At 46.0% G+C, this 27436-nt stretch overlaps 1 protein-coding gene across 1 annotated transcript in view; it reads left to right on the forward strand.

Annotated features, from left to right (window-relative positions):
• LOC147105518 (natural cytotoxicity triggering receptor 3 ligand 1-like) overlaps positions 1–19254 on the forward strand; it is a 30136-nt gene extending 10882 nt beyond the window's left edge. The window contains exon 5 of the mRNA XM_086010872.1: positions 18833–19254. Coding sequence (XP_085866998.1) covers positions 18833–18939 — 107 coding nt within the window. The 3' untranslated portion in view covers positions 18940–19254. The remainder of the gene's footprint in view (positions 1–18832) is intronic.
• The last annotated feature ends 8182 nt before the right edge of the window (positions 19255–27436 follow it).

A 27436-nucleotide genomic window follows, 5' to 3' on the forward strand; every position in this document is an offset into this window, starting at 1 on the left:
TAAATTCCCCTGATTCTGACTGCAACTGACCTACACTTGACTTCACCAATCTTTTTCTCTTCATCTAGCTATAGAAGCTTTTACAGGCAGTTTGTATGTTCCCAGCAAGCTTACTCTCATACTCTATTTTCCCCCTCTTAATTAATCCCTTTGTCCTCCTTTGCTAAATCCTAAACAGCTCCCAATCCTGCGTTTTGCTGCTTTTTCCAGCCAATGTACATGTCCTCTCCTTGGATCTTATGCTATCCCTAATTTCTCTTGTTAGGCACGGTTGAGTCACCTTTTTTGTTTTGTATTTATGCCAAGCAGCGATGAACAAATTCTGTAGTACATCCATGTGATCTTTAAATGTTTCCCATTGCCTATCCACCATCAACCCTCTAAGTAACGTTCCCCAATCCATCCTACCCAACTCACGCCTCACAACATCATAGTTTCCTTTATTTAAATTCAGGACCCAAGTCTCTGAGTCAAACACTTCACTCTCCATTTAATGAAGAATTCTATCATATTATAATCACTCCTCCCCAAGGGGCCTCGCGCAACAAGTTTGCTAATTAATCCTTTCTCATTACATAATACCCAGTCTAAGACGGCCTGAACTCTAGTTGGTTCCTTGACATTTTGGTCCAGGAAACCATCCCATATACACTCCAGGAATTCCTCCTCCACAGTATTGTTACTAATTTGGTTAGCCCAATCTATATGTAGATTAAAGTCACCCATGATAACTGCTGTGCCGTTATTGCACGCATCTCTAATTTCCCATTTAATGCCATCCCCAACCTTAGCATTACAGTTTGTGGGTCTGTATACAACTCGCACTAACGTTTTCTGCCCCTTGATATTTCTCAGCTCTAACCATACAGATTCCACATCATCAGAGCTAATATCCTTCCTTACTATTGTGTTAATCTCCTCTTTAACCAGCAATGCTACCCCACCTCCTTTTCCTTTTTCCTTGTCTTTCCTGAATATTTAGTACCACTGGAAGTTGAGTTCCCAGCCTTGGTCACCCTGGAGCCATGTTTCCGTAATCCCAATCATATCATATCTGTTTACATGTATTTGCGCAGCTAATTCATCCACCTTATTACAAATGCTCCTCGCATTAAGACACAAAGCATTCAGGCTTGTTTTTTTAACACTCATAGACCTTTTAGAATTATTATTTACTGTGGCCATGTTTGATTTGAAACCTTGATTTCTCTGACTGCCACTTTTGCTTCACTCCTTCCTGTCTTTTGCTTCTATCCTTGTTTCCCTTCCCTCTGTCTCCCTGCACAGGTTCCCAACCCCCTGCCATTTTAGTTTAATCACTCCCCAACCGCACTAGCAAACACTCCCCCAAGGACATCGGTGCCCGTCCGGCCCAGGTGCAAACCGTCCAGTTTGTACTGGTCCCACCTCCCCCAAAACCGGTTCCAATGTCCCAGGAATTTGAATCCCTCCCACTTGCACCATTCCTCTAGCCACCTATTCATCTGAAATATCCTTCTATTTCTACTCTGACTAGCACATGGCACTCGTAGCAATCCAGAGATTACTACCTTTGAGGTCCTATTTTATAATTTACTTCCTAACTCCCTATATTCAGCTTTTAGGACCTCATCCCGGTTTTTACCTATATCATTGGTACCTATATGCACCACGACAACTGGCTGTTCACCCCTGCTCCCCGCCAGAATGCCCTGCAGCCACGCCGAGACATCCTTGACCCTTGCAACATGGAGGCAACATACCATCCTGGAGTTTCGTTTGCGGCCGCTGAAACGCCTATCTATTCCCCTTAAAATAGAATCCCCTATTACTATATCTCTCCCACTCTTTTTCCTCCCGTCCTGTGCAGCAGAACCACCCATGGTGCCAGGAAGTTGGCTGCTGCTGCCTTCCCCCGATAACCCATCTCCCTCAACAATATCCAAAGCGGTATATCTGTTTGAGAGGGTGATGGCCACAGGGGACCCCTGCACTACATGCCTGCACCTACTATTCTGCCTGGGTGTCAACCATTCCCTTCCAGCCTGTGCAGCCTTTACCTGTGGTGTGACCAACTGCTTAAACGTGATATCCACATAGGGCCTTGGTGAGACCACACCTGGAGAACTGTGTACAATGTTGGACTCCTTACCAAGGGAAGGATATATTTGCCATAGAGGGAGTGCAACGAAGGTTCACGAGATTGATTCCTGGGATGGCAGGATGTCATATGAGAATTGTTTGAGTAAGCTAGGCCTGAATTCTCTTGATTTCAGAAGAATGAGAGGGGATCTCATTGAAGCATACAAAATTATTACAGGGCTTGATAGGCTGGATGCTGGGAGAATATTTCCCTTGGCTGGGGAATCTAGAACCAGAGGCCACAGCCTCAAGCTAAAGGGTAGGCCATTCAGGACAGAGATGAGAATAAATTTCTTCACACAGAGGGTGGTGAATCTTTGGAATTCTCTACCCCAAAGGCTGTGGAGGCTCAGTCATTGGGTATATTCAAATCAGAAGTCGATAGATTTCTGACTAGTTAGGGCATCAAGGGATATGGTGATAGGGCCAGTGAATGGAGTTGATGCAGAAGATCAGCAATGATCTCATTGAATGTCGGAGCAGCTCAATGGGCTGAATGGCCTTCTCCTCCTCCTATTTCGTATGTTCTTATGACAGAAAAATCTCAATGTGGTGTCACAGCAGGAAGGGTAGCGACGTAAGTTACAGGTAAATATTTAATTTAGTCTACATCTATTTAAATTAGATCAAGTAATTAGATAACAATAAAGAATATAAGCTAAGTTGATTAATTAAATAAACTTTAATTAATTAAATAAATAAAACAAGGTTATATAGGGATGGCAGCAGATGTGTTGCAACTGCAGCATGTGGGAGTTTGTGGGCAGCATTAGGATCCTGGACAACCGTATCTGCAATAAGTGTCTGCATCTCGAGGAATTTCTGCTCAGAGTTGCTAAGCTGGAGTTCGAGGTGCAGACATTACGGGGTTTCAGGGAGCAGGAGAGTTACCTGCACACTTTGATCCAGGACAAAAAGAAAATACTGCAGATACATGAAATCTGAAATAAAAACAGAAAATGCTGGAAAAACTCAGCGGGTCAGGCAGCATCTGTGAAGATAGAAACAGAGTTAACATTTCAGGATGATGACCTTTCGTAAGAACTGGAAAAAAGCAGGAAATAGAATAGATTTCTAAGCAAGTGAAGAGGCTGGGAAAGGGGGGAGGGGATGAAAGAACAAAGGGGAAGGTCTGTGATAGGTTAGAATGCAGAAGAGATTGAAAGACATTAAGAGATATTCAAGACAAAAGGAGATGGTAATGGAACAGGGTAAGAAAGAAAGGATGGCTCTCAATGAAGTGTAAATTTTGCGGGCAGAATGAAAGACAGCTGCCATGTGGGGGAGAATAAAAAAGACACAGACAAAAAGTGTGGATAAAATATGTATATATATATCTATATATATAAAAGGATCGTTCTGTCTGTCTATCTGTCTGTCTGTCTGTCCTCACGTGTGCATTTGTCCGGCTATGCACTCGAAAGTTATAGAGCGTAGCTACGCGTGCATTACCTCCGAAGAAAGCTTACGGTTCCGGGACGGTCGTAAGCGTATTTACTTTTCGGTCGGACGAAAATTGTTCACGCCTTATGCAAAAATCCTTCAAAATTAAACTCATTATCTGCTACTTAGCATTGATTGACTGACGTCAAGGTTTGACCAATGCTGTGCCGTCACGATTGACCAATCCTACAGTACAGTCCCCTGATGGTTGGCCAATCGGTGTGTGTGTGTGGGCGGGACTAATCGTTTTCATCTCAGGGATGTGGCAGCCATTGCCTCAAGCTAAAAACACCATTTACTACCAGCTCAAAATCTGCTGATGCAGCTTCCAAAAAGGCAGTATCTCTTATGTTATTTTTAAAAGGTTTTCCAAAAACGTTTTATAAGTACTTTCACTTTAATCTTTGAAGGTATTAAAAGGTAGAAATGTTGCCCGGCAGCAGATTCACAAAGGGACAGAGAGGCAGGGCCCAAAAGCCACGGACTCAATTTAAAATCTTGCCCGGCAGCAGATTCACAGAGGGACAGACAGACAGGGCCTGAAAGCCTGGTACTCGATTTAAAATGTTGCCCGGCACCAGATTCATAGAGGGACACAGAGAGACCCCAAAGCCTGGGACTCGATTTAAAACGCCTGGCCCAAAACAGCCCTGGCAAAGCCGGGCTCCCCCAGCTAGTATATTTATATATGATAGGGGCCGAGGTTATGATCTGAAATTGTTGAACTCTATGTTGAGTCCGGAAGGCTGTAAAGTGCCTAATCGAAAGGCGAAGTGCTGTTCCTCGAGCTTATGCTGAGCTTCCGTGGAAGAATGCAAGAGGCCGAGGATGGTGAGGTCAGAGTGGGAGTGGAGCAGTGAATTAAAATGACAGGTGACCGGAAGCTCGGGGTCCCCCTTAGGGACTGAACAGAGGTGTTCTGCAAATCGGTCACCCAATCTACGTTTGGTCTCCCCAATGTTAGGGAGACCACATTGTTGTAGTGTATGTACCTTTAAGAGAGAACTACTTTTACAGCTCCTGTATACTGTAGTACCGGCAGTGACCACACCTGTGTATAAGCCCTGAGCAGGCATCTGTACTGTTAGTTTTTAGACTACCCTCATCTAGTAAACACCTGTTGAATGTTGATCTGCAGTCTCCATCTATTTATTGAAGAACACTATACCTTAAGATTCACGGATTTAACAGTGGCGACAAGGTCGATTCGAACCTACCTGCAACTCTGCATTTCCTCCCAAGGATTCGGTCCTGGAGGACAGTGGAAGAAGTCGAGGCCAGAAGCACGGGCGTCGACCAGGAGCAATCGCCCAGTCATCCGGCAGAGAGTGAACATCGCAGGGGAGGCTGTTGAGAGCTGGGCTTGGTTCTGCAGCCACGACGATCCAGCAGCAGGCTGGCAACAGGTACAGTGCAGGCCCTCCCTGGACAGCGGCGGCTGGAGCCGACCGACAGCGCAAAAAAGGCCGAGCAGCATCGACGGGGTAAGAGAGAGGGTAAAGCATACAGGGCGCAGCCAGGGTTTGAAGACCGAGCGGCGTCGATGGAAAACAAAAAGAGAGAGAGGGTAAAGCATAGCCGGGGTTCAGGACCGAGTGGCGGCAATGAGAGAGGCGCACAGGATAACGCACAGAGTGCAGCCAGGGCTTAAGGGCTGAGCAGCGAGCGCAGGAGGCACCATTTTTGAAGCCGCAGCGGAGAAGAAGGGCGAGTGCGGGAAGAAAGGGAAGCGCGGGAGACGCCATTTTAGGCAGTCTAACCACACCCAGGGATGTCGAAGAGTGGCAGTGTCACAGCGTTCGACAATGAAGTCGAAGATTGGGCGACATATATGGAATGCACTGAGGTGTACTGCAAGGCGAATGAAGTGCCAGATGCCAGGAAAGCACTGATTTTGTTGAATTCCATGGGTGCAAAAATGTATGGCTTACTGCGAAACCTGATAACCCCAGAGAAGCCAGTGGATAAGGATTTCGAAAGCATAGTGGAAATCCTACAGGACCACTTAAACCCCACACCGCTGCTGATAGCAGAAAGATGTAAGATTCACAAAAGGAACCAGCATAAAGATGAAAGTAATGCTGAGTATTTAACGGAACTGCGCAAGCTGTCGAAACACTGCCAGTTTGGAATGGGACTAGCAGATACGTTAAGGGACAAGTTTGTGTGTGGGTTTCAAAGTGAAGGAACCCAGCAACGGCTTCTATCAGAAAAGGATCTTATGCTGGACAAGGCTTTCAGCATGGCAGTATCTCATGAAGCAGCTGCAAGGGGCGCTGCAGAGATACAGCGGAGACCGCAAGAATATGGCACCAATGAAATGTCACATGCAGCAGGGAAGTGTTATCGCTGCGGCAGAACAACACACGACCAGAAGGATTGTTGGTTCAAGGACCAAGTGTGCAGACAGTGTGGAAAAGCAGGACACATAGCAAGAGTCTGCAGGTCAGGGAAGAAAACCAGCAGCAAGAAATCTCCACAGGAGAAGTACAAAAAGGTACATAAGGTGACGGAGAGTAGTTCAGACGAACAGAAAAGTGATACAGATTCCGGAAGCAAGGAGCTGGGTTGTCTGAAACTACATAATGTAATCAAAATGGAGGATCACCTGACTATCAGGGTGATGCTCAAGATAGACGGAGTCCAAGTGAAAATGGAATTGGACACATGATCAGCCCTAACAGTCATAAACCGAAGGGAGTACAATCGGCTATTCTCACATATAACCTTGAGAGCTACAGAGATTGTCTTGAAGACGTACACGGGTCAAAAGTCTACCCCAAAGGACAAAATAAGGGTGAACGTGATATACAATGGCCAGGAAATACCAAAAATGGACCTATATGTATTGCCAGATGGAGGACTACCACTACTAGGACGTGAATGGATCTGGAAGATAAAATTAGATTGGCATTCCATACAGGCACTGACGGTAGAGGCCAAAAAGGATGACGACGTCACACCTGGACGACTGTCAAAAATGCTAACTGATGCACAAGAAGTGCTCCAGGAGGGACTCGGAACACTAAAAGGCATAACAGCGACGATTAAAATAGAGGAAAATGCAAGCCCAAAGTTTTTTAAGGCCAGACCAGTGCCTTATGCAATCCGCCCAGCCATCGAAGCAGAGCTGGAAGGTTTGGAATGTTCAGGAGTACTGTCCAAAGTGGACTGGAGTGAGTGGGCTACACCTATCATTGCTGTAATGAAGAGGTCGTTGAGTAATACGCCTGGGGAACCAAAGAATGTTCGCATCTGTGGGGACTTTAAGGTGACAGTGAACCCTGTCCTTCACACGGTACAATATCCGCTTCTGCGGATTGATGATATTTTCGCCTCGCTATCTGGAGGAAAATGCTTCACTAAGATTGATCTGGCCCAGGCGTACCTGCAAATGGAGGTAGAAGAAGCCTCGAAACAATACCTCACGATCAACACTCAAAAATGTCTCTACCAATACAACCGGCTGGTGTTCGGGGTAGCATCGGCTCCGGGTATTTGGCAAAGGGCAATGGAGCAAGTCCTGCAAGGGATTCCAGGGACCCTGTGTTATTTGGACGATATCCTGGTCACGGGCGAAAATGACAGTGATCACCTCGCCAACCTGGAGCAGGTGCTCACTAGATTGAAGGGATATGGGCTATGAGCTAATTGCCACAAATGCGAGTTTTTCCAGAAGCAGATCTCGTATTGTGGCCACGTTATTGATGAAGAGGGGTTACATAAGTCCCCTGAAAAGATTGAGGCAGTAGTCAAGGCTCCAGCACCGGAAAATGTGTCACAACTGAGGTCGTTCCTCGGGCTGGTGAACTATTACCATAAGTTCATACCAAATTTGTCTACAGTATTACACCCACTAAACACCCTACTGCAGACGGGGGTACCATGGAAGTGGAATGACGAATGTAAACGAGCTTTCCAGAAGTGCAAAGAATTGATCACATCAAAAGAGGTGTTGGCCCATTTCAACCCAGCACTACCAATTCGGTTGGCGTGTGATGCATCACCCTATGATATTGGAGCGGTGCTGTCACACAAATTCCCAGATGGGTTGGAGAGGCCAGTAGCCTTTGCGTCTCGGTCACTAACCTCAGCCGAGCGCAACTATGACCAGATTGACAGGGAGGCCCTCAGCCTAGTATGGGGAGTAAAAAAGTTCAAGCACTATCTGCACGGGCAGAAGTTCACCTTGCTGACTGACCACCAACCACTTGTCTCCATCTTTAATCCAAAGAAGGGCGTTCCGGTGATGACTGCGCAACGGCTACAAAGATGGTCCCTTTTTCTAGGGGCGAACCAAAATGAAATAGAGTATAATGGCACAAAACAGCATGGAAACGCTGATGGGCTATCACGCCTGCCACTGCCTACTGCGGAGGAAGCACCAGCAGTGGACCCTGTTGGAATATTTTATTCGTCGATAATTTAACGCTTGCCAGTAACTAACACGGATATAGAGAAGGAGACCCGAAATGATCCGACACTGTCTCGGGTATATGATTTGACGGTGAAGGGATGGCCAACACATGGCGACTCACTTTTGCCAGCATTCTCATCCAGAAGAGAACAGCTGTCAATATGTCAGGGGACAGTGATGTGTGGATCCCGAGTGGTAATTCCACCCAAGTTAAGGGAGAGAGTGCTCAATGAGCTTCACGAAGGCCATCCGGGAGGGGGGGGGAATTAAAATCCTTGCTAGGGCTTATGTGTGGTGGCCAGGAATCGATCAACAAATCGAGGACCTAACAAAGAGCTGCTCAGGATGCCAGAAGGTCCAAAATGCACCACCACATGCCCCTCTACACCCATGGGAATGGCCCTCCTCTCCATGGCAACGGGTGCATATTGATTTTGCTGGTCCATTCATGGACTCAATGTTCTTAATAGCAGTGGATGTGCACTCAAAATGGTCTGAGGTGATCAAAATGTCCTCCACCACTACGGAGAAAACATTTGCAGTCCTCCGGACCATATTTGCCAGGAACGGCTTGCCAGAGCAGATTTGCTCTGATAACGGACCACAGTTTGTGTCCGAAGAGTTTCAGAAATTTATGAGAAGGAATGGGGTAAGGCATTACACATCCGCCCCGTATCATCCAGCCACCAATGGATTGGCTGAGAGGTTCGTACAAACCTTTAAAAAGGCAGTAAGGGTCTTGTGCGATGACGACATTCCACTGTAGCTTAAGGTGGACAATTTCCTTTTACCCTACAGAAATGTGACACATGCAGTTACCAACCAGACCCCGGCCATGATGTTCTTTAACTGAAGGTTGAGATCTCGTCTGGATTTGCTCAGACCAAATGTGCGAAGAAATGTTGAGAATAAGCAATTCCAGCACATCAATGAGAAGCCGACAAGAAGCTTCAATGTAGGTCAACCAGTCTTGGCCCGCGACTAGCGAACAGAGAAATGGCAACCCGGAATGATATGCACACGGCAGGGGCCACTAATGTACACAGTGGATGTCGGGGAGAACATTGTGAGATGCCATGTCGACCAGATCCTAGCGTCACAGGAACGAGTCAACCCCATGCCTCGCGTACCTGGTGATGAACCCAACATACTGGTAGCATGTACCCCAGAAACAGTAGCATCGGAAACTGATGAACTAACCGACGACAGGGGGCCAGAATCGCCTCCGCACCAAGAAGAAGACACGCAGGAAAGGCACTATCCAGAAAGGATCAGGAAGCCGCCCCAAAGACTGAATCTATAAATGTGCTATTTCAGTTAATGTGCATGTTAACAGTGCTAACTTTTATTTGAATGTTATGGTACTGTTAATCTAAAAGGGGAGGAATTGTAGTGTATGTACCTTTAAGAGAGAACTACTTTTACAGCTCCTGTATACTGTAGTACCGGCAGTGACCACACCAGTACATAAGCCCTGAGCAGGCATCTGTACTGTTAGTTTTTAGACTGCCCTCATCCAGTAAACACCTGTTGATTGTTGATCTGCAGTCTCCGTCTATTTATTGAAGAACACTATACCTTAAGATTCACGCATTTAACAATTGTGAGCAACGAATACAGCATACTAAATTGCGAGAAGTACAAGTAAATTGCTGTTTCACCTGGAAGGGGTGTTTGGGGCCCTGGATAGTGGGAAGGGAGGAGCTATAAGGGCATGTGTTGCATCTCCTGCGCTTGCACGGGAAGGTGCCGGGCGAAGGGGAAGGGGTGTTGGGTGTGATAGCGGAGTGGACAAGGGTGTTGCGGAAGGAGCGATCCCTATGGAATGCTGAATGGGGAGGTGAGCAGATGATGCAATTGGTGGTGGGATCATGCTGGAGTTGGCGGAAATAGCGGAGGATGATCTGTTGAATGTGGAGTCTGGTGCGGTGAATAGTGAGGACAAGGGGAACTCTGTCATGGTTCCGGGAGGGAGGGGCAGGGGGGAAGGCAGATGTGCGGGAAAAAGAACGGACATGGTGAAGGGCTGTGTCAACCACTGTAGAGGAGAATCCTCAATTGAGGAAAAATGAAGACATGTCAGAAGCACTGGTATAGAACGTCGCATCGTCAGAGCAGCTGCGGCGGAGATGGAGAAACTGGGAGAATGGAAAAGAGACCTTACAGGAGACGGTTTGGGAGCAAGTGTAGTCCAGGTAGCTGTGGAAGCCAGTGGGCTTGTAGTGAATGTTTGTCAATAACGTATCCCCAGAGATGGAGATGGAGAAGTCGAGTAAGGGAAGGGAAGAGTCAGAGATGGACTATGTGAAGGTGAGGGGTGGGTGGAAATTGGAAACAAAGTGAATGAAATTATCTAGTTCAGGGCGAGAGCAGGAAGCAGCGCCGATACACTCATCAATGTACCGGAAAAATAGGTGAGGGTATGGACCTGAGTAGTACTGGAACAAAGAATGTTCCGCATATCCCAAGAAAAGGCAGGCATAGCTAGGACCCATGTGGGTTCCCATAGCAACAACTTTGATTTGGAGGAAGCGAGTGGATTCAAAGCAGAAGTTATTCAATGTGTGTACAAGTTCAGCCAGGTGGAGGAGGGTGGTGGTGCATGGGGACTAGTTGGGCTGCTGTTCAAGGAAGAAGTGGAGCGCCCTCAGGCCATCCTGGTGGGGGATCGAGGTGTAGAATGATTGTACATCCATAGTGAAAAGGAGGCGGTTGGGGCCAGGAAACTGGAAACTGTTAAAGTGGCAGGGGGTATCGGAAGATTTGCAGATGTAGGTGGGAACAGGTTGGACAAGGGGAGAAAAAATAGAGTCGAGATAGGAAGAGATAAGTTCCATGGGGCAAGAACACGCTGAAACGATGGTTCTACCAGGACAGTATATATGATAGGGGCCGAGGTTATGATCTGAAAATTGTTGAACTCTATGTTTAGTCCAGAAGGCTGTAAAGTGACTAATCACCTCCAGTGTGACCCCACCACCAAACGCATCTTCCGCTCACCTCCACTTAAAGCATTCCGTAGGGACCACTCCCTCTGCAACACCCTTGTCCACTCCACTATCCCCCCCAACACCCCTTCCCCTTTATAATTGCAAAATACTGCGGATGCTGGAAATCTGAAATAACAACCGAAAATGCTGGAAATACTCAGCAGGCCAGGCAGCATCCGTGGAGAGAGACACAGAGTTAACGTCTCAGGTCTGGGACCCTTCATCAGAACTGGAAAAAGCTGGAGATGTAACAGATATTAAGCAGGTGCAGAGACAGGGCGGGGGGATTAGCAGGGGAGGAAGAAGTAGAAAGGACATCCTGTACCCCTTCTCCTTTGCCCGGCACCTTCCCATGCAAGCACTGGAGATGCAACACATGCCGTTATAACACCCCCCTTCCCACTGTCCAGGACGCCAAACAACCCTTCCAGGTGAAACAGCGATTTACTTGTACTTCTCACAATTTTGTATACTGTATTCGCTTTTCACGATGTGGTCTCCTTTACATTGGGGAGACCAAATGCAGATTGGGTGACCGCTTTGCAGAACGCCTCCATTCAGTCCGTAAGAGGGACCCCGAGCTTCCAGTTACCTGTCATTTTAATTCACCGCTCCACTCCCACTCAGAACTCACCGTCCTCGCCCACTTGCATTGTTCCATGGAAACTCAGCGTAAGCCCGAGGAGCAGCACCTCATCTTTTGATTAGGCACTTTACAGCCTTCTGGACTCAATATCGAGTTCAACAATTTCAGATCATAACCTTGGCCCCTATCATATATATGTTTTATCCACACTTTTTGTCTCTGTCTTTTTCCTTCTCCCCCACATGGCAGCTGTCTTTCATTCTGCCAGCACAATTCGCACTTCATCTAGAGCCATCGTTTGTTTCTTAACCTGTTCCATTACCATCTCCTTTTGCATTGAATATCTGTTAATGTGTCTCAACCTCTTCTGCCTTCTAACCTATCACAGACCTTCCCTCTTGTTCTTTCATTCCCCCCCCCCCTTTCCCAGCCTCTTCACTTGCTTAAAAATCTGTTCCATTTCCTGCTTTTTCAAGTAAGGGGAGTGAAATAGAATGTGGTCGTGGTAGTGGACAGTTTATTCAGGGCGATAGATACGGTTCTCTTCGGCCACAACCAGGAGTTCTGGTGCTGCCTCCCCAATGCCAGGGTTAAGGGTATCTCCTTGCAGCGGGAGAATAACTTGGAGTGGGAGGGGGAGGATCCAGTTGTCATGGTTCATGTAGACATAAGTAGAACTGGGAATGAGGTTCTGCTGAGGGAGTTTGATGAGCTGGGGTCCAAATTAATAAGCAAAATCTTAAAGGTAATGATCTCTGGATTGCTACCTGAAGCAAGCACAAATTAGCATGGGGTCATACAGGTGAGAGTTGAATGCTTGGCTGAAAGTGTGGTGTGGGAGGCAGGGGCTTAGATTCAAGCGGCTCTGTCAGCAGCACTGGGGAAAGACGGTGCTGTACTGTTGTGACAGGCTCCAATTAGACCAGGCTGGGACCAATGTCCTGGTAAATCAAAAAGCTAGGGCTGTAGACAGGGCTTTAAACTAAAAAGTAGGGAGTGTGCAGGTGAGGGGAAATTTATAAATCTATAGAGAAAAGTCATGGCCATAGAGCAATGTTGTGATTTAGGCAATGATAAGCAGTGTGGCTGAAAGGGACAGTAATAATACATCAGTGAATAAGGTCAAATCAGGGAAAAATAATAAAACTTTAAAATTAAAGGTGCTTTATCTTAATGCACAAAGCATTCATAACAGAACAAACAAATTAATGCCATAAATAGAGCTAAACAGATTTGATCTAATAAACATTAGAACGCCGTTGTTGCATGGTGATGAAGGTTGGTAACTAAATATTGCAGGGTACTTGACGTTTTGAAAAGACAGACAAAATGGAAAAGGAGGGGGTAGCCCTAATAATAAAGGATGACATAAGGACAATAGTGAGGAAGCTACTTCGCTCAGGAGAACAGGAAGTAGAATTAGTCTGGGTGGAGAAATGATATAACAAGGGGAAGAAAACACTGGTGGGAGTAGTTTATAGCCCCCTCCCCAACAGTAAATATACTGTTGGACAGAATATTAATCCTGAAATAAGAGGAACTAGTAACAAATCTACCACACCAACCGTGGTGGACTTTAATCTTCAAAAAGCCTGGCCAAATCAAATTGGCCAAAATAGTTTGGAAAACGAGTTCAGTGAATCCATTCGAGACAGTTCCCTAGAACAATATGTCGTGGAATAAACCAGGGAACAGGCTATCTTAGAACTTGTCTTGTGTAATGAGACAGTGTTAATTAATAATTTCATAGTAAGCGAGCCTCTGGGGAAGAGTGATCATATTTATGATAGAATTTCACGTTGAGTTCGAGAGTAACGTATTTAAGTCCGATACTAGTGTTTTAATCTTAAATAAAGCCAATTACATAGGTATGAAGGGCGAGTTGGCTAAGGTAGATTGGGAAATTAGATTAAAATATAATATGGTAGATAAGCAATGGTGAACATTTAAAAGTATTTCATAATTCTTAACAAATATATATTCCATTGAGAAATAAAAACACCACAGAAAAGTGACCCATCTGAGGCTATATAAAGAGGTTAAGGGTGATATTAGGTTAATATAAAAGGGTTACAATGTTGCCTAGAGGAGTGGTATGCCCAAGCATTGGGCGACTTTTAAAAACCAGCAAAGGATGACCAAAAATTAATAAAGAGAGAAAATAGAATATGAGTAAAGTATAAAGAAATATAAAAAAAGATTGTAAGAGATTCTAAAATTACGTAAAAAGGAAGAGCGTGTTGAAAGTAAATGTGGGTCTCTTAGAGGCTGAGACGGGAGCAATTATATTGGGGCAGTAATTCCTCCCCAAACGCGTGAGTATGGAAGGGGTACTCACGCGTCTGGCCGGAGGAAATGCCGGTTTTCAGCATGCACAGCACATGCGCTGAAAACCGACATTTCCTCTCCTCTAACCCAAGAGGTGAAGAGGCTAGCGCGTGCGCTGTAGGGGGCAGCGCGTGCGTCTTGGATTTCCTCTGTTTTGGGGGATTTGCGCATGTCTAAATGCCTCCGGTCTTTACGCTTGTAAAAAGCACATGTAAGTATTTATTTTTACAGGTAAGTGGTGTTTTAGTGTAACTTAGAATTTTTTTTCCCACAGGTTTATTATTTTAAAGAATCTACAATAAGGTAAGTTTAGTTTTAGACCCTTTTTATTAAAAATTTATTTTTTTCAAAAAACAAATTATTGTTTAAATTATTTTTTTAAACTTATTTATACTTAATTTAATGATTGGGATGTTTTTTAAATTTTTGTTTAAAGTTTAAATAGTGTTTTGGGCCCCCGTAGTTTTCATGAGTTTGACAGTTCTTACTCTCAAACTCATGAATGAACCTTCCCCTCCCCTGATTGGTTGTACAGTGCTCACCTGATCCCAGCCGGCACATTGCACTAACTACGCCGCTGGATCAGGTAAGCACTGCGCGCTGACATCTGAACCGGGCCTGTCACAGGAAATGCAAGCAGGCCCGGGCTTCAGATGTCAGCGCGCAGGGTGAGTGCAGATCGGGGGCTTGCACGCGCGGCAAGCCCCCGACACCAAGTTCTGGGCCAATGAAAAATAAGGAAATGGCAGAGACATTAAACAAATGTTTTGTAACTGCCTTAACAGTAGAAGAAACTAAACATATACCATAAACAGTTGGGATCCAATGGTCTAATGAGAGTGAGGAACTTTAAGTCATTAATATTAGAAAAGACAAAATATTGGAGAAATTAATGGAACTAAATGCTGACATGTCCTCTGGGCCTGATAGCCTACATTCTAATGTTCTAAAAGAGGTGGCTGCAGAAACAGTGGATGCATTGATTATGATCTTCCAAAATTCCCCAGATTCTGGAATGGTCCCAGTGGATTGGAACGTAGCAAATGTAACACCGCTATTCAAGAAAGGAGGGTGAAAATAAATATGGAACTACGGGCCAGTTAGCCTGATACCAGCCATCGGTTAAATGCTAGATTCTATTATTAAGAAACTGTTAATAGTACACTTAGAAAATCATAGTACGATTAGACAGATCAACATGGTTTTGCGAAATGGAAATCATTTTTAACAAATTTATTACAGTACTTTGTGGATGTAACTCGCGGGGTAGATAAAGGCAAACCAGTAAAGTTAGTATATTTGGATTTTGAAAAGGCATTCAATAAGGTGCCACACGAAAGGTTTTTACACAAGATAAGGGCACATGAGGTTGGGGGGTAATATATTAGCATGGATAGAGGAGTGGTTAAATGACAAAAAACAGAGACGAGGATAAACAGGTAATTTTCAAGTTGTCAGGATATTAATGGTGGGTGCTGCAAGGATCAGTGTTGGGGCATCAGCTATTTACACTCTATATTAATGACTTAGATGAAGGGACCGACTGTAACGTATCCAAGTTTGAGACAATAAAAGCTAGGTGGGAAAGTAAGCTGTGAGGAGGCCACAAATAGTCTGCAAAGGGATACAGACAGTTTAAGGGAATGGGCAAGAAGTTGGTAGATAGAGTGTAATGTGAGGAATTGTGAGGTCATTCACTTTGGTAGGAAGAATAGAAAAACAGAATATTTTAAGTGGTGATAAATGATTAAATGCTGGTGTTCAAAGGGGCTTTGGTGTTGTTGTATACGAAACACAGAACGTTAACATGCAGGTGCAGCAAGCAATTAGGAAGGCAAATGGTATGTTGACATTTATTGCAAGGGAGCCTGCGTACTAAAGTAAGGAAGTCATGCCGCAATTGTACAGAACTTTATTGAGACCACACCTGCAGTACTGTGTACAGCTTTGAACTGAAAGAAATTAGTAATAGTAAAAAAATAGTGCTTGAGAAATTAATGGGAATGAAAGCCGATAAATCCACTGGAACTGATAGCCGACATCCTAGGGTTTTGAAAGAGTTGGCTGTAGAGATAGTGGGTGCATTGGTTGCCATTTTCCAAAATTCCATAAATTCTAGAATGGATCCCACAGATTGGAAGGAAGCAAATGGAACCCCACTATTTAAAAAAGGAGAGAGAGAAAAACGGGTAATTACAGACCAGTTAGCCTGACATCAGTAGTAGGGAAAATTCTAGAAAATATTATTAAGGACGTGGTAACAGGGCACTTAGAAAATAATAATAGGATTGGGCAGAGTCAACACGGATTTATGAAAGGGAAATCGTGTTTGACAAATCATTTAGAATTTTTTGAGGTTGTAACTAGCAGAATAGATAAAGGGGAACCAATGGATGTGGTGTAATTGGATTTTCAGAAGGCATTCGATAACGTCATAGAGTCATAGAGTCATATGGCACAGAAGGAGGCCATTCGGCCCATCGAGTCCATGCTGGCTCTTTGTTGAGCAATCCAGTCAGCCCCATTCCCCCACTCTGTCCCCGTAGCCCTACAGGTTTATTTCCCTAAAGTGCCTATCCAGTCTCCCCTTGAAAACATTGAGTGACTGCTGCCACCACTTCTGTCAGCAGCGAATTCCAGGTCTGCAACACTCGCTGTGTGAAGAAGTTTTTCCTCACATCCCCCCTGTATCTCCTGCCCAAAACCTTAAATCTGTGTTCCCTAGTCCTTGTATCATTAACTAGTGGGAACAGCCATTCCCTGTCTAGCCTATCCAAACCCGTCATAATCTATTACACCTCTATCAAATCACCCCTCAACCTCCTTTGCTCTAATGAAAACAAATCCAGCTTCTCCAACCTGTCCTTGTGGCTAAGATCCGCCATCCCCATAACCATTCTGGTAAATTTCCTCTGCACCCTCTCAAGGACCTTCACATCCATGCAAAGCGTGGTGACCAGAATTGGATGCAATACTCCCGTTGTGGCTTAACCAGCGCTTTATAAACTTTCAGCATAACTTCTCTACTTTTGTACTCAATAGCTCTATTTAACAAGCCCAAAATTCCATATGCTTTGCTAACCACTCTCTCAATATCTCTTGCCACCTTCAGGGACCTATGCACATTAACTCCCAGGTCCCTCTGTCACTGCACACTCTTTAAAACTGTGCCATTAAATGCATATTGCCTCTCCCTGTTCCTTCTGCCAGAATGCATCACCTCAAAGTTCTTTGTATTAACTTGAATAAAGGTGCCACGCAATATGTTATTAAACAAAATTAGGGCTCATGGGATTCGGGGTATTGTACTATCATGGACTGCTGAATAGTGAATTGACAGATATCAGAGAGTAGTAGTAAACCCGTCATTTTCGGGTTGGCAGGCTGTAACTAGTGGCGTACCACAAGGATCAGTGCCTTGGCCTCAGCTTTCACTATCTTCATCAATGATTTGGATGAGGGGACCAAATGTAATATATCCAATTTTGCTGATGATACAAAGCTGGGTGGGAATGTAAGATCTGAGGAGGATGTGAGGAGGCTTCAAGGGGATATAGACAGGCTAAGTGAGTGGGCAAGAACATGGCAAATGGAATATAAAGTGGATAAATGTGAAGTTATCCCCTTTGGCAGGAAAAAATAGAAAAGCACAGTATTTATTAAATGGTGAGAGATTGGGAAATGTTGATGCTCAGAGAGACCTGGGTGTCCTTGTACACGAATCACTGAAAGTTAACTTGCAGGTACAGCAAGCAATTAGGAAAGCAAATGGTATGTTGGCCTTTATTACAAGAAGATTTGCGTATAAGAGTAAAGATTTCTTTCTGCAATTATGTGGGGCCCTGGTGAGACTATACATGGAGTATTGTATACAGTTTTGGTCTCCTTACCTAAGGAAGGATATACTTGCCATAGAGGGAGTGCAACGAAGGCCAACCAGATTGGTTCCTGGTATGGGGGTATTGTCCTATGAGGAGAGATTGAGTAGACTAGGCCTATATTCTCATAGAGAGTGAGTACCGACAGGCATCACATGGTCGATCCCGATCACGTCCTCGTTAGACTGGCAATTTCCAGCAGTGGCCCCTGGGTAACAGTCAGATGCAGGATATAATGCTAATTGCCCTCTTCCTCTACCTGGTCATTCACGCCAGTTTTAACGTTTCAAGTGCTGCCGGAACTGGGTTAATTTAACACAACACAGACAGGCAATCCAACCTGCCATCTTCTGGTTTGTATGGCTCGGTGCTATACCCATGGGTTCTTTAAGATGTGGATTTTTTCAGTGTGAAATGTAATTATTTGTGTGCAAGAGATTATTGGACATCAGGTGAGTGCAGACGGTTCGAAGGTTTTCATTCAGATATTCATATAACTAAGAGCAGTATTTTTGTTTTAATTCTACATGAAGTGCAGTGGAAACGATTCAGTGCGGCATCGGTTATGATTTAGGTAATCGGTTGTTAATTTTTATATTAGGTAATTCTAATATGGAAAAGATAAAGTACACAATTACACATACACAATCATCATGAGTGAAAGAATATCGCCGAATGAAAATTATTAAACACGAATGTAAATTTTGCACCCTAATATTTTGTGACATCCTGAGATGACGGCATATTTATTTAAAATTGAGAAAAGTTTGTCTTCGTCCTGGAATGATTTAATGTAAGATTATTTTGATAATTATTGTCGAATCACAATTAAAGGATGTAATTGAAGAACGTTCCTTTAATTTAATAGTTGGATGTTTATGCTGTTGTGTGTGTCTGCGAGTTTAATTATGTTGCTGCTGACATGCTCTAAAGGGCACCGCGTGTGGATAGAAAATAGAAAAAATAAACAAGGTAATTGCATTATTTGAAAATTCAGACACGATGGGCCGAATGCCCTTATTCTCTGCCGTAAATTTCTATGATTCTGAGTGTTGTTTTTAATGGCCAGGTAAAGAACAGCTGATAATCTCTGCCTCCGCTGCTCACAGTTCCACGAGAGCAATTGCTCAGTCTTTGGGAAAAAATAACGCGTGTCCAGGCACAGCTGGGAATTAGAAACAGAAACATACGAAAGCAGGGAACGCGATGAAGGAGCCGCAATCGAAACGGATAAAGGGTTCCTGCAGCCCTCGCATACAGCCGGTTTCCATTATACCTCGCTCCACACTCTTTCTGCAGCATAAGATTATACAAAGGCAACTGCTAGTTGGCTCCTGTATAAAATGAGCTTATTGCATTCTATGTAAATGCAGTGTTAAGAATGGGGAGCGGGTTGTAGCTGACACTTCATGTGATTATTTTTTGCGAGCTGACAAGTATCTTGATGGACGAATTTTTCCAGCTGACGATATTTTTCAATAAATCTAAGTGTTGATATTTATACGTGTCAAGTTGTATCGAGTGTGTAAACCTTTCATATGTCTTATGTTTTACTGATGTAAAATGAAGTGCCTTAGAGAGAAAGTTCTGGTCATAGAATTAACATCTGACATTGATTGCACTCAAAGTCCACCATCAGGATTTATGTCATGGGCAAAACCAATTCAAATGAAAGTTTGCTCTTTGAAGAGAAAGTTGGACATTGTGAACCTGGAATGGGTAAAAACACGCGGTCACATTGTGGGATACATTATATTCGGCATTTCTACGGAAACAAATAGGAGGAGCGAAGCAGTAATTGCGACGAGAACAGTGAAATAATATTCGTCCACCCGTATTCTTTATTCGACTAAACTTGAGAGGCTCCAAACATTTGGAACCAAAGACATCTGATTGCACTGAGCAATTTAAAGGCAATAATGACAGATAAGTAGCTAATTAGTTAATCACGGTAACTAACTGCTAATTTACTTAACATCGAGCTAAAGACACCTAATTATTCAATCTAGACCTCAAGTGACCAAATAGTTCAAGAAATAAAATACCGATTACCAACAAATAAAGAAGTTAATTAAATAATTAATGAAGACTTGACAGTACATGCACTGTGTCGGGATTTTAATAAGTGGGAGTTTGTGGACAATGAGACTATCCCAGGTAGCCACAGTGAGGTGAGAGTATTTACCCTTGACATCAAGACAGCATTTGACCGAGTGTGGCATCAAGGAGCCCTCGTAATATTGAAGTAAATGGGAATTAGGGGGGAAACTCTCCATTGGCTTGAGTTAGGCCTAGCACAAAGGAAGATGGTTGTCGTTGTTGGAGGTCAATCATCACAGCCCCAGGATATCGCTGAAGGAGTTCCACAGGGCAGTGTCTTAGGCCCAATCATCTTCAGATGTTTCATCAATGACCTTGCCTTCATCATAAGGTCAGAAGTGGGGAAGTTCACTGATGATTGCGCAGTATACAGTTCCACTCGCAAATCCTCACACAATGAAGCAGTCCGTGCCCTCATGCAAGGACAACATTCAGGCTTCACAAGCAACATTTACACCACACAATTGTCAGGCATTGACAATCTCTAACAAGATAGCGTCTAACCACGCCCAACCTTGACGTTCAACGGCAATGACCCATATTGTTCGATCGCAGGCCTCCCGCGGGTGGAGACCTGCGATCTGGAAAATCTGCGCCCTTATCTGAGGGCTCCCAGGACTCGCACACTTTCGCTCCTGGATATCACCAAACTTGAAGTGCGTAGGGCCAACATATCCCAGGGGTGCGTCTAGTTCGCTGCATCCTTGGGATCATGTCGGCCATGGGGAGCCAATCACAGAAGGGAATCTACCTTCATGCATTTGACAGGAAGACCTGTCAAATGCATGAACGGAGATCAGTGAAAAAACATAGTAAAACTTTAAATAAATTGGAAAAAACATCACATTTTAAAATGACTTGAAATTAAAATAAATTAAGTATTTTAAACAAAATTTAATTTTTTGAAAAAAATAATTATAGTTTTTCACGGGGCTAAAAATAAACTTGCCTTTTCAAAAGTATTTTTAAATGATAAATCAGTGGGAAAACTTTTTTTATTTTACTTTTTTCAAATCTTTTTCTGGTATAAGCAGGCCTTATGCATTTACCAGGTGTAAGAATTGAAAGGGTTTTCTGCGGGCAGAGGGTCTCCAAAAAGCAGAACTATCCACCTGCAGAGGCCCTTTTCCAGGGCAGCCAGAGGCTCTGTCACGAGCATTCTTGACAGGTCGGAAATGCCGGTTTTCAGCGCATGCGCTGTGCATGCCAGAAACCGGCATTTCCGATGTCCCTATCCGATATCCGGCCCATTATCTTCGCCGAATCTGCCACCATCAAAATCCTGGGGGTCACCATTAACCAGAAACGTTACTGGACCAGCCATATAAGTACTGTGGCTATGAGAGCAGATCAGAGGCTGGGTATTCTGTGGCGAGTGTCTCACCTGCTGACTCCTCAAATCCTTCCCACTATCTACAAGGCACAAGTCAGGAGTATGATGGAATACTCTCCACTTGCCTGCAGTTCAAACAACACTTAACAAGCTCGACATCACCCAGAACAAAGAATCTCGCTTGATTGTCACCCCATTCAGCACCTTAAACATCCACACCCTCCACCATCGGTGCACCATGGCTGCGATGTATATCATCTACAAGATACATTGCAGCAACTCGCCAAGGCATCATTGACAGCACCGCCCAAACCCGTGACCTCTACCGCTTAGAAAGATAGGAGCAGCAGGCTCATGGGAACAACATCACCTGCAAGTTCCCCTCCAAGTTACACACAATCCTGACTTGGACATATATCGCTGTTCCTTCACCGTTACTGCGTCAAATTCCTGGAAGTCCCTCCCGAAAAGTTATGTGGGAGTACCTTCACCACACAGAATACAGCAGTTCAAGAAGTTCACCACCACCTTCTCAAAGGCAATTAGGGCTGCATAATAAATGCTGACCTTGCCAGCAACTCTCACATCCCAGAAAGGAATAAAAATAATCTGCAAGAAATGTCTCTGCTTCGAGACACTCTGGCTCAGAGTCTTTGAGCAGGAATGTGAGCTCGAAACACTCCGACACATAAGGGAGGATGGGGAATTCCTGCATAATATACGCCAGAATACAGTTACACACCAGAGGAAAGATTAGGTACAGAAAGGGGAGAGTGTGACTGTCAGTCAACTAGGTAAGAGCAACGTAGGAGAGGTAGTGCAGGAAGTCCATCGGAATGATTTAATCAGTATAAAGTAGATGATACCTGTGAGGATAAGGTGAAAGACTGTGGGAAGCACAGCCAGAATGCCGGCCAACGCATTATGGAGCAGAAGCTTCTCCAAGGGAGCAGGTGCAGAATAGAAAAGTTTAAGTTATGGGGGATTCTATAATTAGGTGGATAGTTAGTATTCTTTGCAGTCAGGATCGAGGTTCCCGTAGCGTATATTGCGTACCTGGCGCTAGAGTAAGGGAAATCTCCAAATGGATAGTAAATAATCTGGAAGGAGAGAGGAGGATCTCATTGTTGTGCTCCATGTCGGAGCCAACAACAGAAAATCATAGATATTTACGGCATAGAAGGAGGCTATTCGGACCCATTGTGCCTGTGCCGGATGAAAAGGAGCTGTCCAACCTAATCTCACTTTCTAGCTCTTGCTCCGTAGCCCTGTAGGTTCTGGCACTTCAAGTGCATGTCCAAGTACTTTTCAAATGTGATCAGGGTTTCTGCCTCAACCACCTTTTCAAGCAATGAGTTGCAGAACTCCAACACCCTCAGAGTGTAATCCTTCTACCAATTATTTTAAATCTATGCACCCTGGTTATTGATCTCTCTATCCACTCTATCTAGGCTCCTCATAATTGTATACACCTCAATCAAGTCGCTCGTCAGCCTCCTCTGTTCCCAAGAAAACAACCCCAGCTTATCCAGTCTCTCCTCATGGATGAAATTCTCCAGTTCTGGCAACATCCTCGTAAATCTCTCCGCTACCCTCTCTAGAGCAATCACATCCTTCCTGTAATCTGGTGGCCAGAACTGTACGCAGCACTCTAGCTGTGGCCTAACTAGTGTTTTATACAGTTCAAGCATAACCTCCCGGCTCTTATATTCCATGCTTTGGCTAATAAAGGAAAGAATAGGTGATTGGTGGGTGAGTATCAGCGTTTTAGTCTCCCTAAGTTAATTGCGTGACTGAAGACTTTATGGAAGAGAGTATCAGGAGTTAGGAGCTAACTTCAAAAGTAGGACTTCACGGGTAATAATTATTAAGTGTGAGGTCCGGTTTTTCGCTTTTGTTCGGATTATTACCTGAGCCACGTGGTAATTGGTACAGAGACAAACAGATTAGGATGGTCAATACTTAGCTATAGGAGTGGTGTGGGAAGGATGGGTTCCATTTCATGGGACACTGGCACCAGTATTGGAGCAGGTAGGAGATGCACCATTGGGACGGGCTGCACCTGAAGCGGGCTGGGATAAAGGTCCTAGTGGAAAGAATAACTAGGACTGTAAATACGACTTTAAAATAATAACATGGAGGGGCGGGGGTGGGGGTGACTGCTAGAACTTACAGAAACCTAACAATAAAAGAATCAATAAAAGAGAGTAGAGGACAAACTAAAGGAAGGAATAAAGACAACGCGAATAGCCAGAGAGCGGATAAATTCATAGACAATAAAGGTAAAATCAAGGAGTGACTTCACAGGACAGCAGATAGGTGATTGGTGGGTGAGAGGGGCAGTATCGGTAGAGCGCCAATCAATGTTCCGTGCAGCGCTGCCGGATTCGGAGGATTCTTCCCTCCCTTAAAGGGAAGGGCCAATGTTCACAGCAGTTAAAGGTAAGGCTGGGGATGCGTCGACGATGGCACGTCCGATCCGCGAGCAGCAGCCCCAAGCACTGTAAGAGTGTGCAAGGCTGATCGATTGCGGCAATTAAAAATTAAAAAAACCAGCACTGAGGGGTGAGGATATTTTTTTGGCGCATCTGACCACCAATCCCTTTCATTGCCGCTCCCCAAGCAGCCAGCCGAGGACACAACCGCTCCTGCAGCTGCCGTTGCTGTCGTCCGGCAAAGCTGCAGGGTGCGGAAGTGAATTTGGGAACCGGTGCAGTAACGGGGTGATGCGCACCGGATGTCGTCACTTTCTCCGGGGCACAGGAGATCGAGGCGAAATGTTTTACTGCCAGCGCTAGCCCCTGATTGAATTTTGCGGTAGTTGTTTCTATCACTCCGACCCGGCGATAAGTCGTTAGTGCCCCGTTATCACTCCCCAGCGGTGATAACAGGAGGCGCAAAGGAGGCCAATTTCTAGTAGGCCTTAAGTTTATTTCCCTAAGTTAGTTCATAGTTGAATAAATAGAGGCATGGCAGGGCACCTCAGTCCCGTGGAATTAACATTCTGGCCTAGAAATTGGGTATAGCCCCGCTTGAGGCATTAGAACTGGTGCTGCGCAAAGTTTAAAGCCAGATGAAACGTATCGCTGCCTGGCGAGATATTGGGTTGCATCGCCCCCAAAGGGGATTGAGGCGCTAACTCAGACTTTGCACGGGGCTCCTAAGGCGCAAAAGTTCAGGCGCTACCCAATATCGTCACGGACGGGCGCAGCGCAGGTGATCTCAATTACCGGAAACCACGAGACTTCCAGGCGCTGGCCGGCTCTTAAAGGGGTGGGTCAGTCAGCCTGAGCTGCTACACTCAATGCCCTGTAGGCCTCAGAATCGTCGCTCGCCCTTCTCTGGCGCAACAAGCTTGGTGAGGATGGAGAAGGTGGGACAGAGAGCAGAGCGCTTCAGCACTGAGGCCCTGGACCACTTGGTGTCTGCAGTTGAGCGCCGTTGAGATGTTCTGTATCCTGACAATGGCAAGAGGCCGAATCAAAAGGCTTACTGGCGATCTTGGAGGGAGGTTTCTCAGAGGGTCAACTCCAACAGCTTAGCGACCAGGACCCCTGTTCAGTGCAGGAAGAAATTCAACGACCTCACTCGGGTTGTTAGGGTGAGTGTTGGTTATGCAAACTTCTGATTCCCTCCATCTGCACCTAACTTCGAGGCCCTGTTGCCATGATGCCCCAATGGCCATCTGTCAGCAAGCACCCATGGCCCTTTCTGGGCACACACATGGACATTTCTCTCAAGGCATCATGTAAGGGCCCTTGCACCATGGGGGGCATGAGATGATCTCTCAAGGCCACATGTAAGGGCCCTTGCACCATGGGGGCATGATATGATCTCTCAAGGCATCATATAAGGGCTGTTGCACTATGGGGGGCATGAGATGATCTCTCAAGGCATCATGTTACAGAACTTCCCCTTCTTTCCCCCTGCAGTCCAAGCTGGCGACGATGCGGAGGGAGCAGCGTCGAACCGGTGGTGGACCTCTACAAGTCGTCACTCTGGCGGATCTCGAGGAGAGACTGCACCAGATTCTTGGAGGACGTCTGTCTGGTCCTGTTACCACAGCAGCTGCCGAGCCCATTTCCGACAGCGAGGGTAAGGCTCTCTCCTTTTTCAGCTGTTTCCTTCCACTTGGTCCCCCCGCCAGCATGCTTCCTCAATGTGCAGCCATGTCAGAGCCTTGCCGCAATCTGCCATGCCTTTCCGCCAACCTGTCCTTTTGCTAAAGCCACTCTTCCACCTCCCTGCTTTCAGATGATGCATCACCAACTGGGGATAGATGCCCTGAAGCTGCCAGTGCCAGTGCCTCCGGATTTGAGGATCAGGAGGAAGCCAGCCCATCCGCTCCAATCTCAGAGGAGCATACACATGTACAGACTGGGGATAGTAGTTGCCTGGAGGGGAGGGGGGGCTCTGATGATCAAGCAGTTGCCGGACCAAGCGGCATGCAGCAACGCAAGGGGGGTAGGCAAGTTCGGCCACCGTCTCCCCAGAGGGCAAGGCAGGTAGTGATGACTGCTGCACAGAGTGCAGAGGAGGTGCGTTGCCTGGCTGAAATGAGCACCCAGGCCCGGCTTAGGCACACTGAGCTGATGGCTGCAGTGGGGAGGATGCCTCAATCAATAGATTCACTGGCAAAGAGTGTGTTGGACTTCGGGGCAACAATGGAGAGGACTCTCCAGGGCTTCGGGGCAACAATGGACAGGACTCTCCAGGGCTTCGGTGCAACAATGGATAGGACTCTCCAGGGCTTCGGGGCAACAATGAAGAGGTCTGTCGAGGGTTCGGGACAACAATGGAGAGGTCTGTCGAGGGCTTTGCACCAACAATGGAGAGGACTGTCCAGGGCTTCGAGGCTGCTATGGAAAGGACTGTTCAGGGCTTCAGACAATCCCTGGAAAGGTCTGTCCAGGGCTTGTCCGAGGCAGTGGAGCGGTCAGCACCGGCCTTGTCTGAAGCAATGGAAAGAACTGTCCAGGGTTTCTCCGAAGCACTGGCACATGGCTCGCAGGTCCTCACTGCTGCCACGCAGTCACTTGCCAGCCTCGTCCACACCCAGATTGAGGCAACGCAAACTCTCACTGCAGCCACCCTATCTGCCTCAGCTAGGATCACCCCGGGCCCTTCCAGTACCACACATGGCCAGGAATCAGTGGAGCAGTTGCTTGTGATGGTGGAGCCAAGCCAGTCCCCTCTGAGAGCCAGTGTGTCATCTGACCATGGTGCAGGTGTCCTCTCTCGGCAGGTGACCATTGCTCATGCCACCGCGGGAAAGTCTGCAGTCCAGCTGCCACCACCTGCAGTTCACACTGCTTCAAGCAATGGCCAGATCAAGCAGCCAGCCTCCGCACCCTCCAAGCCCAGATGTCATCCAGGCCGTCCATCAGGGGCTTCTGCACTTCCAGACAGTCAGCAGGCATCCCCCAGCCTTCACCCTGCCACTGGGGTTCAATTACATAGGAGCAGCAGGGAGGGAAGTGGCCGAGCGCGAAAGAGAAGTCGTTCTTGTAGTGTATGTACTTTGCAGAAGGAACTATATTCTGCAGCCCCTGTATACTGCAGTACCAGTAGTGACCACCCCTGTATATAAGCCTGTGTAGTAACATTTGCGTAGTAGTTCCAGGTTGCCTCCATTCAGTAAAGACCTGTTATAACCAACTCCTGCAGTCCGTGTCTCAATTATACACGGACATAATACTGGCGATGAGCAGATACGAACTTACCTACAGTCTGCACCACCTCATGGGGATCCATCCCTGAAGCGAAGTTATCAGAGGTCAAGGCCAGAAGGAAGAAAGAAACAAAAGAAACGAGCATTGACTGTGGGCATCCGCCTCTGTGTCAGCGGAGTTGAAGATTTGCAGGAGAGGCTGTTGAGTGCGGGGCTTGGTTGTCCTGTCGATGGTGCTTCAGCTAATGAGGCTGGTGGCAGGTAGTACACTGATCCTTCCTGGGCTGCGGCGGTCTAGAGCTCGAGCGGGTGGCTTTGCAACGGGGCCGAGCAGCGTTGTCGGGAAGTGGAGAGAGAGAGAGGGTGGAGCACACAGGGCACGGCCGGTGCTACGAAGCCGGGCAGCGTACAGACCCGAGAAGAGGGAGGCAAGAGTCCTGCAGGGTTGTTCCGATGACGGGGAAAGAATAAAAATTAAACGCGCAGAAAGCCGCGAGGAGCTGCAATTTGCCACGGGAACCGTGGACAGTGGCGTTAGCAGCAGCGTGGGGGGTAAGTGCGCGAAGACC

The sequence above is a fragment of the Somniosus microcephalus genome, chromosome 17 (genome assembly GCF_052327205.1).
Source record: "Somniosus microcephalus isolate GS21.2 chromosome 17, FLI_Smic_1.0, whole genome shotgun sequence".
NCBI classification, from domain to species: Eukaryota; Metazoa; Chordata; class Chondrichthyes; order Squaliformes; family Somniosidae; genus Somniosus; species Somniosus microcephalus.